Source organism: Oncorhynchus keta, chromosome 34, assembly GCF_023373465.1.
Source record: "Oncorhynchus keta strain PuntledgeMale-10-30-2019 chromosome 34, Oket_V2, whole genome shotgun sequence".
NCBI lineage: Eukaryota > Metazoa > Chordata > Actinopteri > Salmoniformes > Salmonidae > Oncorhynchus > Oncorhynchus keta.
Window position 1 is genome coordinate 59,988,544 of NC_068454.1, and position 13,524 is coordinate 60,002,067.

Sequence of the window (13,524 nt, forward strand, 5' to 3'; positions counted from 1 at the left end):
TCCTAGAGGAAAACCTGGTTCAGTCTGCTTTCCAAAATAATTCCATTTTCAGCAGGACAATAACCTAAAACAAGGCCAAATATACACTGGAGTTGCTTACCAAGACGTCTTACCAAGACGTCATTGAATATTCCTGTGAGGCTTGGTCACATTTTTTACTTAAATCGGCTTGAAAATCGATAGCAAGACTTGAAAATGGCTTTCTAGCAATGATCAACAACCAATTTGACAGAGCTTGAAGAATTAAAAAAATATTAACGGGAAATGATTGCACAATCCAGGTGTGCAAAGCTCTTAGAGACTACCCCAGAAAGACTCACAGCTGTAACCGCTGCCTAAGGTGTATTGACTCAGGGGTATTAATACATATGGACATGTAAATTAGCCATTTCTGTATTTCATTTTCAATAAATTTGCAAACAGTTCTAAAAACAAGTTTTCACTTTGTCATTATCGTGTATTGTGTCAATGGGTGAGACATTTAAAAAGATACATGTAATCCACATTTGAATTCAGGCTGTGGAATAAGTCAAGGGGCATGAATACTTTTCTGAAGGCACTGTACACACATAGAGACCTACAGTACTGCTTTATTGGAGCTGCATTCGGATTAAGGATTTTTCTCAAGAGAGGAGCGGTCAAAGACTTCCAAGAGCTAAATTGCTTTCATAATCCTACGTAATATTTTAAAAGCTCCCACAACGGTCGATGCAGTGCCTCTAGAGTATTGGGTTTAGCAGCAAGCTTAGTCAACTCACTCACTACTTGAAGTCATTCCAACAGTTTTAGTTGAGATTAATGTTGACCTTGAAAAACTGGTCCATTTCCAGTGAAACACTGAACCCTTGTGGATGTCCGGGGATAATTGGTTCATCGTGTTTTATGAGGCATCAGAAATTCAGAAAACCTGTATATTTTCATTGAAATGGCTTCTAATTCATTAAGGCGGTCTCCTTCTTAACTCCTAATTTCTTTCTCCAGTGACCAGGGGATAGCGTCCATCTTGTCCGAGGTGATGATGTATGTCACCATCGTTGGGCTGCAGGTATGGCTGGTGGTGGAGATGATGTACTGCTACAGGAAGATATCAGCGCAAGGCGAGGAAGCACTGAGAGAGAGCGCGTGAGTAAACACACACACTGGTCCAATTCATCACAGACACACACACAAGAGCACACACTTACACACTTTTTCCTCAATCTTCCTCTGAAAACATTTTCTTGCTATGTAATTTCCTAGTTAAAACTGTTACTTTCTAACTGCCTCTCTCTATTCTCTTTCCAACTGCCTCTCTCTATTCTCTTTCCAACTGCCTCTCTCTATTCTCTTTCCAACTGCCTCTCTCTATTCTCTTTCCAACTGCCTCTCTCTATTCTCTTTCCAACTGCCTCTCTCTATTCTCTTTCCAACTGCCTCGCTCTATTCTCTTTCCAACTGCCTCTCTGCCCCCCTCTCTCCTATTCCTCACTCTCAGGGCGGATTACTTAGCTATAGCTTCGGAGAGTAAAGAAAATTGTGCAATGGTGGCAGTGACCGAATAGCACTGGTAGGTTTCCCCTCCTACTAATCCATAACTGGACTCTTGGCCGTTCATTGTCGGTTCTTTCCTTTACTCTTGTTCTGTCACTGATGGGAAGGAACTCATATCAGCACCCAGAACCAAATCAGCAACATTTGAATGTTAAAGGAGAAGTTCAGGATTTTACAACTTGATATTAGATGGTTTCTCCCCGTAAAATATAACTTCTCCTTTAATAGTGGATTCATGGCATCTATGTTTTCTTGCAAGTTTTGTTTTCATTTCAGGTTAAATAATGGCTCCAAACGACGAATAGCTCTCGATAGCCCTTCACCCCTTCTTCCAGACTTCCATTCTGACACCATCTCATTACCCCATCCAGGAGGAGCAGCCAAGAGGCTTGTCCAGAGAACAGATGGATGACAAGTGAAATAGCCGATGGGGGAAAAAAAGGACATTACTGTATTTAAATGCAAATATACAGCATGAGTGTACTATCGAGCAGTACTATAATATCAAAGAGAGTTGTATATACAGTACGTATGCTTAATTATGCAATCCAAATCTTCATTGTAATACTCCTACATTATATTAAGTTAGTTCACACAGAGCATTGTACATTAAGTATAGATGCATGTGTAGTGATACATCATAACCATTGGCATTAATATGTTTCTAAAGGTCAATTTCAGGATTCTAAAGTGTGTTTGTATCAAAGCAATTAGAGAGCAGAACTCAACTGCAATCTTACTTGGCTTCAGTAGCCGGTCTTGATCAGACCTTCAATGGCTATTATGCACAGATCCAGACTAGCCTACCGGTATATTCAAAAGCATCCCAGTAAAACCTTAAGAAGGTTATGCATTCAGGTCAATGAAATTAGTACCCTGGGGAGTAGTAGCCTAACACACGGTTGACTAGCTGGGAGTAATGGATTGTACACATCCAGAGCAACCATTTCTGTTTGACAACATCTGTCTACCTGTTAAAAGGTTAAAGCATTAATGTTCTAGTAATGTTACCAATAGGATAACTCTCTGAAGCTCAAAAAGTACATTAGGATCGGGGCAAATTCACTATCCTGTGTCTAGTGCAGGACTCATGCCTGTACATACTGTAAATCGAGAAGGACTGTAGCTAACTATTTATCAATGCAATGGAATCATTTTCACATAACCGGTAGGTCTTATTGAGATTTTTGCGAGAGAAAAGGACGGTTGTGATTCGATGGACATTCATTTGGACATTGGGGCGGCAGCGTAGCCTAGTGGTTAGAGCGTTGGACTAGTAACCGGAAGGTTGCGAGTTCAAACCCCCGAGCTGACAAGGTACAAATCTGTCGTTCTGCCCCTGAACAGGCAGTTAACCCACTGTTCCCAGGCCGTCATTGAAAATAAGAATATGTTCTTAATTGACTTGCCTGGTTAAATAAAGGTGAAAAAAATAAAAATAATAATTTTTAAAAAATCAGCTTGTGAGGGTTGCTTAAGTCAGACGACTTAAGGTAATGATCATGGTCAATTCCTCAATGTATCCTTCTAGAAAGTGTCACATTATAGCAGTGCCATTTTTAAATGTTGAGACTATCATTCTACCGTTGTGACTGGAAACCTCCATACATTATACATATATTATATATATATATTATATATATATATATATATATATATATTATATTATTGCATATATTGCAGTATAATTGCATTCCCTCCATATTTCATTAATGCTTCATTTGCTAGAATTTCCTGACCATATTTACAACAACCAAGGGCATGTGATTTTAGCTACCATTTTACTACAGTGGGAAACTACCACAATTTGTCCAGTGTGTCTGGAGCAGGAATGTCTGTGACTGGTCGAAGACCTGAAATGGTTTAAACAAGACGCTAAACAGGTTTAAAACAAGTCATTTAATGAAGATACCTAAATGTGAGCAGAAACTATTCTATATACATAGTGTTGGCTTAGTGCTCATATCGATCAGTCCCTATGGAGCAGAGTAGTGAGCTGCTATTGAAAACTGACATCCCGGTCATTCCTATTTGGCAGTCAATTCTGAATTATACCTCCAGGGGCAGCACACTGCCATGTTGCATGCATACTTTCTCGTGGTATGTCATTGGGATCTGGGTTTGCTACATTTGAAGTACAGAAAAGTGAAAGAATAATAGGATTGTTATCGCATGATAACTGCAACGCGTGAACATTAGAATTCATGTTCAAGATTTTGAATTATTCAACATTCCTTTAAAAAATCAAAAATAACGTCACGCCGATTTGGTCAGGTTAGATTTTCTATTCACCTTTCACAGAACTTCATTAAATAGCGGAATATATGTTGGGAAAAACAACAGGCTTAAAACAGGGAATAATCTACTTCTGCTGTAATTCAAAATGTTCACTGAAGAGAGCTTTTCCAGTTCACATTACTATGGAAATGTTGCTTGCCAAAACAGTCAGCTGTATACCATAATACAATTGTCATGTGAGAATGGAGTAGGCTTTATGTCTGGTTTATTAAATCTAAACAATCTCTACCGTGTCAGATTTGGGGAAATGTTTGTGGGAACTTTTCGGTCTCTTTCGCACGCAGAGAGAGACAGAGTGTGATGATATCATCTGAAGAGCATAGGGGGCTACTGAAGTGTGGGACAGAAATGGCCTGTTGTTCTGGCATGCAGTCACATGTTGTATGGCTGTCAATGTGCAGTGGCTAACCTCATGATAGAGTAGCTGACTGGAAACTGGTGATGTCACAGTGATGTCACATTTCCAGGAAATTGACGGGCTCACTGAGAGTCAGGAGGGTCAGATAGCAGATAGTGTCGTCTGTTGACCATGGCGTCAACCATGACCGACTTCAGCAGTGGTCAAACACAAACGTTCCCTTATGACCTTTTAAAACCGCTCTTATTTAAATGACAATTCCCAAATATACTTTTAACATAAATGGACAAGGTGCCTGAGGATGGCCTTACAGTTAAGGGCGCGGCACATATACGTTCTCCCCCCATTCTAGCTTTGACTGGACTGATAGCTACGTTGAGGAAACAAAAGTGTACTTTCTATACCTGTGATATGTGGCTGTCCCACCTAGCTAACTGAAGACAAATGCACTAAGTTGCTCTGGATAAGAGCATCTGCTAAATGACTCAAATGTTAATTGTACGTATCCTGGCGACTACACCGCATCTCCCTTCTCTCAGTCGCCCCTTTATTAACAGAGAAGGTATGAAATTAACAAACAAAAAAACAGTAGAGTTCAAGTTCTTCTTTTAAAACAAAACGACAAGGTTTGAAGTTCCCCATTAACTATCGTGTCCTCTGAAGCGCAGTTGGTACAGCATGGTGCTTGCAATGCCGGAACAGTGGGTTCGATTCCTGGGACCACTCGTAGGTATAACAAATGACTGCGTTGCTTTGGGTGAAAGCATCTACGAAATGACAGATATTATGATATATTATCTAATACGGTAAGCAGTATGACCACCCTTCAACCTAGAGAGATAGCAGGCCAGATCAATTCCTGTGACATGAATAGATTGCAACAGTGTCTCCTGCTCCTTGGTAATGATGTAGGCCAGTAGGTCAACTGTGTTTGTAGGTCAATCAACAGTATCGATCTACATGGACTTTGTCTGCAGTCGCTGTGATTGGCAGACATCTAAAAATCAATGAAATGCTTTGCCTCACCAGGTCAAAGCAACAGATAAGTTTGAATTTGGACAAGCTGGGAAGTCAGAAAGATGACAATTACACCGACTGTCTTGAAATACTTTTTAGTTCAACTTTTTATGAAAATGCTTAAAATGACACACACACAGACTCCGATGAGTTGTTGCATATTTTAGAGCTTTTCATTTCTCTCCAGGGCATTGTGTACAATCAAATCTTTTACAGTACATTTGCTCCCCGCGACCCCCCTGACCCTAATAAATATAGTACATCCTTTGATCACTCACTGTTTGGCCGTGCACAGCAAGGCTCACACACTTGCACAGGCGAGAGACTGAAGGAGAGAGGGGGGCAGGGAGCACAACGAGGAAAGAGGGAGAGAAAGAGTGAAAGACAATAGGAAGGGGGATGAAAAGGAAAACAATGAGGAAAAGAGAAATGGTTTATGATAGACAGTGAGGGGGGAATCAGATGGGGGGAGGGGGGGGGCAGAAAATAAAATGAGATGACCTTACGACAAACAAAAACAAGAAAACAGGATAGACTACAAAATGAAGATATAAAATGAAAAGTAATAACATATCAATTTGAACTCACAAACACACTACTGCAATCGATTCCCTTTAATCTTTTTCCGGGCCTAGACTTCTGGTTGGTCCTTTTTTAAATCCAGTCCAGTTTACACTAGAAAGTCACTAGTTTATTGCATCTCTCTGTTTACCTGGTCTACGGCGTCTGCGTCCCAAAACGGCACATCCTTTCCTATGTAGTGCACCACACTATAAAGGGAATCGGGTGCTATTTGGTACGCAGGCTGGTCTACAAAGTAGCCGGTAACCCTGAAACACTTCAAGTCCGATCCAATAATACAATTAGAAGTTGACCAAGTGCGGAAAAACAAACAAACAAGTCATAATCATACTAATCTTAATAATACCAAATGTAACAGTGACGATGTGACGATGAGGACACTTCTTTCTAATACATAGATTTCTCCGTCTTCTTCTCCAACTCCAGATCTTTGCTTGCTCGTCTCATTTTGCCCTAAACACACTTTAGTGACATACTACTTTTTACACATTCAAAAAGGTAGTATAAATCACCAAATATCATTATTGCTATGACCAGGAAATATAAAATATTCACTTTATAGCTCTTTCTTGGTCCGTGCTGAAGTATTAACACAGAGCCTATAGAAGGGGGAAAAAAATCACTCGCATTGAGAGCGGGACAGGACTTTTCGAAATCAAAGTCGTGTAAAATAAATACTGTAATGGTCTGGCGCACACAATCATCCTTCGCTCTCTCTCTCAATTCCCAAAACGACCCAGTCACCCTCAAAAAGACAGCTAATGATAAACATGAGCTCGTAGAGGGTTTAGGAGTCTTTTTGTATTATTCACGTCTGGTTTTGAAATGACTCTCCCAGAGGACGGACTGCCTTTGTCAGAGATCAAGCCTTTAAGATGGAAGCTGCTGATCCAAGATGGATGGAGAGAAAGAGAGAAAGGAAGAACGACTAAAATGGTTGGATTACAGAAAGTCTCATGTATCTATCCCCTCTCTCGTCCCGCTCTCCTCATGTGTCCCTCATTTCCGGAGGCTCAAGGGGGACTTAGCTGAGCAGACCCCTCACACCCAGGCACATAAGTCCCCTAGGCTGGCTTCAGCTGGGAACAGAGCCATAGATGTTTCTCAGGGCTGGGAAAGCTCCCAATTTGCATCCATTTTGAAACACAAAGTTAATCCAGGTTGGCCCATTTTGAGAAATGCAGTCGGACCAAGTCAAGACAATCCATTTTGAAATGCGTTGGACCCGAGTCTATCCATTTGAAATGCGTTGGACCCGAGTCTATCCATTTGAAATGCGTTGGACCCGAGTCTATCCATTTGAAATGCGTTGGACCCGAGTCTATCCATTTGAAATGCGTTGGACCCGAGTCTATCCATTTGAAATGCGTTGGACCCGAGTCTATCCATTTGAAATGCGTTGGACCCGAGTCTATCCATTTGAAATGCGTTGGACCCGAGTCTATCCATTTGAAATGCGTTGGACCCGAGTCTATCCATTTGAAATGCGTTGGACCCGAGTCTATCCATTTGAAATGCGTTGGACCCGAGTCTATCCATTTGAAATGCGTTGGACCGCGTCTATCCATTTGAAATGCGTTGGACTCGCGTCTATCCATTTGAAATGCGTTGGACCCGAGTCTATCCATTTGAAATGCGTTGGACCCGAGTCTATCCATTTGAAATGCGTTGGACCCGAGTCTATCCATTTGAAATGCGTTGGACCCGAGTCTATCCATTTGAAATGCGTTGGACCCGAGTCTATCCATTTGAAATGCGTTGGACCCGAGTCTATCCATTTGAAATGCGTTGGACCCGAGTCTATCCATTTGAAATGCGTTGGACCCGAGTCTATCCATTTGAAATGCGTTGGACCCGAGTCTATCCATTTGAAATGCGTTGGACCCGAGTCTATCCATTTGAAATGCGTTGGACCCGAGTCTATCCATTTGAAATGCGTTGGACCCGAGTCTATCCATTTGAAATGCGTTGGACCCGAGTCTATCCTGCATCAGCAGTGCTGCACATGCTGAAATGCAGTCGATGGTCTGTCTTGAAAATGTCTCTTGGCTTCTCAGGCAGGGGAGATGGTTCAGGGAGAGCAGCATGGTTGGTTGCATGTGAGGAGCGGATGGTACTATACAAATTGGCCAGCCTTTAGCCCTGACTGTGGGAGATATGGTAATGTAATGACTATGTTATTGCTGTAGTCCTGAAGACATTCCCAGTCTAACTGTCTGGACGTGAGAGGTGGTGGTGACTATGGAAGGTGGAACTTGGACTGAGGTGTGGGGAATTATGGTTAGTGTAGTCCCCCCAAAAGTTTCTCACCCCCCAACCCCATTGCAGGTTGCTCAAACTGAGGCATGGGGAGTTATGGGTAGTGAAGGTCCCCTTACAGGTAATTCCCACTCCCCCCACATCTCTTCCTGTCTGTTTTGAGTAGAGAAGCAGGAGTGGAGCTTCGGGGTCAGGTGAGAGTAAGTCACTCTCCCTGATTGGCCCAGCCGGACCCTCCCCCTCTGGCTACCTCCCCCGTGGTCTATTCATACCCACTTGAGGGCTGGTGATGGCTGGAGGATCAGTGCTCATTGAGAGACTCTGAAGTGGGGTTCGAGGGGGGATCCTGCTGGACTTCTGGAGTGACGACGCCACGGTGGAGCTTTTCCAACGACTGTTTCATCTGAGGGAGAGAGGAGGAGACAGAGGAGGAGGCTAATGTCATTACGACAGTCATGATGACTCACTCATGAATAACAGTGAAGCCGTTTGTAAGCCTTGTGTACGCTTTGTAAATGACGTGCGCACATAGAAAGTAAACACACATACACACCTGGTCTAGCAGAGTGACTGAGGATTGGAGGATCTGTTGCCATTTGCCCAGCTGGGCCTGGTGGAACTGTCTCTGGAGCTGCAACACCTGGGCCCACTCTCCTGCAGACTGGGGTAGAGGACTGGATGGCGAGAAGAGAGGAGAAGAATGAGAGGGAGGGAGAGAGAGAGCAAGAGAAGAGGAGTTAGTTCACATGCTAGAAATGCAGCGCTGGTGGTAAGTAATATCCAATGAAAGTGTTGGTTTCTTGAGCAACGGAAGAGAACAAAACTAAATCATAGAACAAAACAGAACAGTGGGAATCAGAGGTGCATTTAGTTGTAGTTTAAATCTAGAGAATAGGACAGTGTCACCTTGGTTTCTCAAATGACTGCCTCGCCTGGTTTACCAACTACTTCTCTGATAGAGTTCAGTGTGTCAAATCGGAGGGCCTGTTGTCCGGACCTCTGGCAGTCTCTATGGGGATGCCACAGGGTTCAATCCTCGGGCCGACTCTCTTCTCTGTATACATCAACGATGTCGCTATTGCTGCTGGTGATTCTCTGATACACCTCTACGCAGACGACACCATTCTGTATACTTCTGGCCCTTCTTTGGACACTGTGTTAACTAATCTCCAGACGAGCTTCAATGCCATACAACACTACTTCCGTGGCCTCCAACTGCTCTTAAACGCAAGTAAAACTAAATGCATGCTACTCAACCGATCACTTCCCACACCCGCCCGCCCAACATCACTACTCTGGAAGGTTCTGACTTAGGATATGTTGACAAATACCTAGGTGTTTGGTTAGACCGTAAACTCTCCTTCCAGACTCACATAAAGAATCTCCAATCAAAAATGAAATCTAGAATCTAAATCTAGAACCTATATCGCAACAAAGCATCCTTCACTCATGCTGCCAAACATACCCTTGTAAAACTGACTATCCTACCAATCCTTGACTTCGTTGATGTCATTTACAAAATTGCCTCCCAACACTCTACTCAACAAATTGGATGCAGTCTATCACAGTGCCATCCGTTTAGTCACCACAGCCCCATACACTACCCACCATTGCGACCTGTACGCTCTCGTTGGTTGGCCCTCGCTTCATACTCGTTGCCAAACCCACTGGCTACAGGTCATCTACAAGACTCTGCTAGGTTAAGCCCCGCCTTATCTCAGCTCACTGGTCACCATAGTAGCACGCGCTCCAGTAGGAATATCTCACTGGTCACCCCCAAAGCCAAGTCCTCCTTTGGTCATCTTTCCTTCCAGTTCTCTGCTACCAATGACTGGAAAGAACTGCAAAAATCTCTGAAGCTGGAGACTCATATCTCCCTCACTAGCGTTAAGCACCAGCTGTCAGAGCAGCTCACAGATCACTGCACCTGTACATAACTCATCTGTAAACAGCCCATCTACCTCATCCCCATACTGTATTTATCTTGCTCCTTTGCACCCCAGTATCTCAACTTGCACATTCATCTTCTGCACATCTACCATTCCAGTGTTTAATTGGTATATTGTAATTACTTCGCCACCATGGCCTATTTATTGCCTTAACTCCCTTATCTTACCTCATTTGCACTCACTGTACATAGACTTTTTGTTTTCTTTGTTCTACTGTATTATTGACTGTATGTTTTTTTTTATTCCATGTGTAACTCTGTTGTTGTTGTACTGTGTCGAATTGCTACGCTTTATCTTGGCCAGGTCGCAGTTGCAAATGAGAACTTGTTCTGAACTAGCCTACCTGGGTAAATAAAAGGTGAAATAAACCTCTGATGGGTAAGTAATAATGGCTATAATATAAAGATGTATCCTGGCTTGGTTACCTGTCAGACAGAGAGAAGGAGTGCCACGTCTCCAGTGTGTGTGCAGCTCTCTCCAGAGAATACAACTTGTAAAACAAGAGCATGTTGAGGGCCACCAACACCACCAGACTAGAGGAGAGAGAGAGAGAAGAGAAAGAGAAAGAGAAGAGAAAGAGAAAGAGAAAGAGAAAGAGAAAGAGAAAGAGAGAGAGAGAGAGAGAGAGAGAGAGAGAGAGAGAGAGAGCGAGAAAGAAAAGAGAAGAGAGTTGAGAGAACCAAAAAAAAGCAGAAAAAGAGAAGTGGTAAATGTATTGACATAAGTATGGGCCAAAAACAGAGGGAGCGAGACTAGGTTATGAATAAAAGGGGACAACATTCAGGAATGAGAACTCCAGAAGGAATGGGAAAAGTGGTTGTACAACTCAAACTGTATATACACACACACACACACACACACACACACGTTTTTGGACAACAAATCAATCATACTACATCAAACACTGAACATGTCATTCGGCAAGACATTGACGATTATTATACGGTACCTGACACAGATCCTATGCACATGAAGCGATAGAGAAAGAGAAAGAGAGAGAGGCAGCGGGAGGCTGTTAGTAAGCAGAGGAGATATTCATTTCATTGAAACCCCCCGTAAACACTTTGACGACATGGATTAAAGACAAAACAAGCATTCAGACATTTGTACACTAGTGGAACCCACATACTGTGGTGGTTACGGTAATGCTACAGGGATGAGAGGCCCCGAAAACACTTTCACAATCACTCACAAACGGTCCAATCCCAACTTGAGTTAAGTGTAGGTTATGTATTGATGTCAAATGGGAGAATTGTGTGAAATGTGTGTACCGTAATTTCTGGACTATTAAGCGCACCTGAATATAAACCGCACCCACTGAATTTTTTAAAATATGTATTTTGTACATAAATAAGCCGCACGTCTATAAGCCGCAGGTGCCTACCGGTACATTGAAACAAATTAACTTTACACAGCCTTTAAACGAAACACGGCTTGTAACAAAAATTTAAAAAATAGCAGTAAACAGTAGCCTACCAAGAAAGTCATTGGTCACCATCTTCCTCCTCCTGTGCACTGAAACCACTGAAGACATCTCATTCGGTGTCGGAGTTGAATAGCCTCAGAATTGCTTCATCCGATGTTGGATCGCTGCCCTCTTCAACACGCAGCAGTTCAGCCTTTCCAAACCCGTCGATGATAGTGGATTATTTGACAATGCTCCACGCTGTCAGCAGCTCTATTTCCTTTTCCAACAGCCAGATCGATCGCCTTCAACTTGAAAGCTGCATCATATGCATTTCTCCGTGTCTTTGCCATGATGAGGGTGACAAAATGACTACCGTAATCAGAATGATGGGAAGTTTGAGTGCGCTCGATTTACATCACATTATGTGACGGTGCTCAATTCTTTGGCGGCATGAATCTTGTGAAAGCGGGAAAAATCCATAAATTAGCCACGTCATTGTATAAACCACGAGGTTCAAAGCGTGGGAAAAAAGCAGTGGCTTATAGTCCGGAAATTACGGTACCTCAAGTATGGATTCATCCTAAAGCGCTCTGATAAGCTCATAAACTGGACAAGATCAGGCAATTGATCATTCCCTTGGTTTACTACTACTAAGGGACAGGGGAAACGATCAACATTCAGGGTTTCTTTTCACGCACGCCGAGAGGTCGGTACTCACATGAAGCTGACTATGAGCAGTATGGTAGAGATGCTGCTGCCTCCGCCACGCCACCGCTCTCCGTGCTTGTACTGACCACCTGGCCAAATGGGAAACAAGTGACTTACTGCCAGAAGAGCTTGGATGCAGTTCCAAATCACACCACCAGATGTCGGTGTATAATGCAAAGCAGAGCACCACTGTATGAATTACCATAAACCTGGAGACATAAGTTTGATTGACAAGAGGTGAACATTGAACTCTCTTCTTGACAATATTTTATATGGGTCTTGTTTATTAGGCATCAAACGGAAGAAGATTTACTGAAAAAGGGAGGGACTATGTTTCAGTGTGCCCTAATCAATACGACCTCCTGACACCACCACGACCCTGTTGACTCACCCGCCTCTCTCCGCTCCTCTCCCATCCCTCGGTCCCCACGCTCTCCACCTCCCGTGGCCCCTCCCTCTCTCTCCCGGTCCCCCGGACGCCGGGAGCAGGTGCGTTTGCGTCGCCGCAGGGCCGGGGGTGTCTTGGCAGAGTCTGCCCCCACCACATCCCCAGAGGTCACCACTGACACCTCAGACTGGAGCAGGGTCTCCAGCTTACACACCTCACTCTCTGATATGGAGGGAGAGGGAGAGAGACAGAGACAGAAAGAGGGAGGGAGAGAGACAGAGACAGAAAGAGACAGGGAGGGAGGGAGGGAGAGAGCGACAGAGAGGGAGGGAGCGACAGAGAGGGCGACAGAGAGGGAGGGAGCGACAGAGAGGGCGACAGAGAGGGAGGGAGCGACAGAGAGGGCGACAGAGAGGGAGGGAGCGACAGAGAGGGCGACAGAGAGGGAGGGAGCGACAGAGAGGGCGACAGAGAGGGAGGGAGCGACAGAGAGGGCGACAGAGAGGGAGGGAGCGACAGAGAGGGAGGGAGCGACAGAGAGGGAGGGAGCGACAGAGAGGGAGGGAGCGACAGAGAGGGAGGGAGCGACAGAGAGGGAGGGAGCGACAGAGAGGGAGGGAGAGACAGAGAGGGAGGGAGCGACAGAGAGGGAGGGAGCGACAGAGAGGGAGGGAGCGACAGAGAGGGAGGGAGCGACAGAGAGGGAGGGAGCGACAGAGAGGGAGGGAGCGACAGAGAGGGAGGGAGCGACAGAGAGGGAGGGAGCGACAGAGAGGGAGGGAGCGACAGAGAGGGAGGGAGCGACAGAGAGGGAGGGAGCGACAGAGAGGGAGGGAGAGACAGAGAGTGAGGGAGCGACAGAGAGTGAGGGAGCGACAGAGAGTGAGGGAGCGACAGAGAGTGAGGGAGCGACAGAGAGTGAGGGAGCGACAGAGAGGGAGCGAGCGACAGAGAGGGAGGGAGCGACAGAGAGTGAGGGAGCGACAGAGAGTGAGGGAGCGACAGAGAGGGAGGGAGAGACAGAGAG

The 13,524-nt window shown here is 44.5% G+C and overlaps 2 protein-coding genes across 9 annotated transcripts in view; one reads left to right on the plus strand and one right to left on the minus strand.

The window, feature by feature from the left end:
• The window catches only part of LOC118367593 (sodium channel subunit beta-1-like), a 28,848-nt gene extending 25,757 nt beyond the window's left edge, over positions 1 to 3,091 (plus strand). The window contains exons 5-6 of one of the 3 annotated variants that reach the window (XM_052494201.1): positions 1,475 to 1,546; positions 1,807 to 1,956. In XM_052494201.1, the coding sequence (XP_052350161.1) occupies positions 1,475 to 1,541 (67 nt within the window). In that variant the 3' untranslated portion in view covers positions 1,542 to 1,546; positions 1,807 to 1,956. Of the gene's footprint in view, positions 1 to 1,474; positions 1,547 to 1,806 lie in introns of all 3 variants that reach the window. The other 2 variants (XM_052494198.1, XM_052494200.1) reach the window with 2 other exon arrangements.
• Positions 3,092 to 5,282: 2,191 nt separating this feature from the next.
• Positions 5,283 to 13,524, minus strand: part of LOC118367398 (protein Aster-A-like) — a 41,719-nt gene continuing 33,477 nt past the window's right edge. For all 6 annotated transcript variants that reach the window (XM_052494203.1, XM_052494202.1, XM_052494206.1 and 3 more), the window contains 5 exons: positions 12,501 to 12,719; positions 12,120 to 12,198; positions 10,419 to 10,526; positions 8,598 to 8,718; positions 5,283 to 8,447 (listed from right to left, as the gene is read on the minus strand). In XM_052494203.1, the coding sequence (XP_052350163.1) occupies positions 8,346 to 8,447; positions 8,598 to 8,718; positions 10,419 to 10,526; positions 12,120 to 12,198; positions 12,501 to 12,719 (629 nt within the window). In that variant the 3' untranslated portion in view covers positions 5,283 to 8,345. The remainder of the gene's footprint in view (positions 8,448 to 8,597; positions 8,719 to 10,418; positions 10,527 to 12,119; positions 12,199 to 12,500; positions 12,720 to 13,524) is intronic.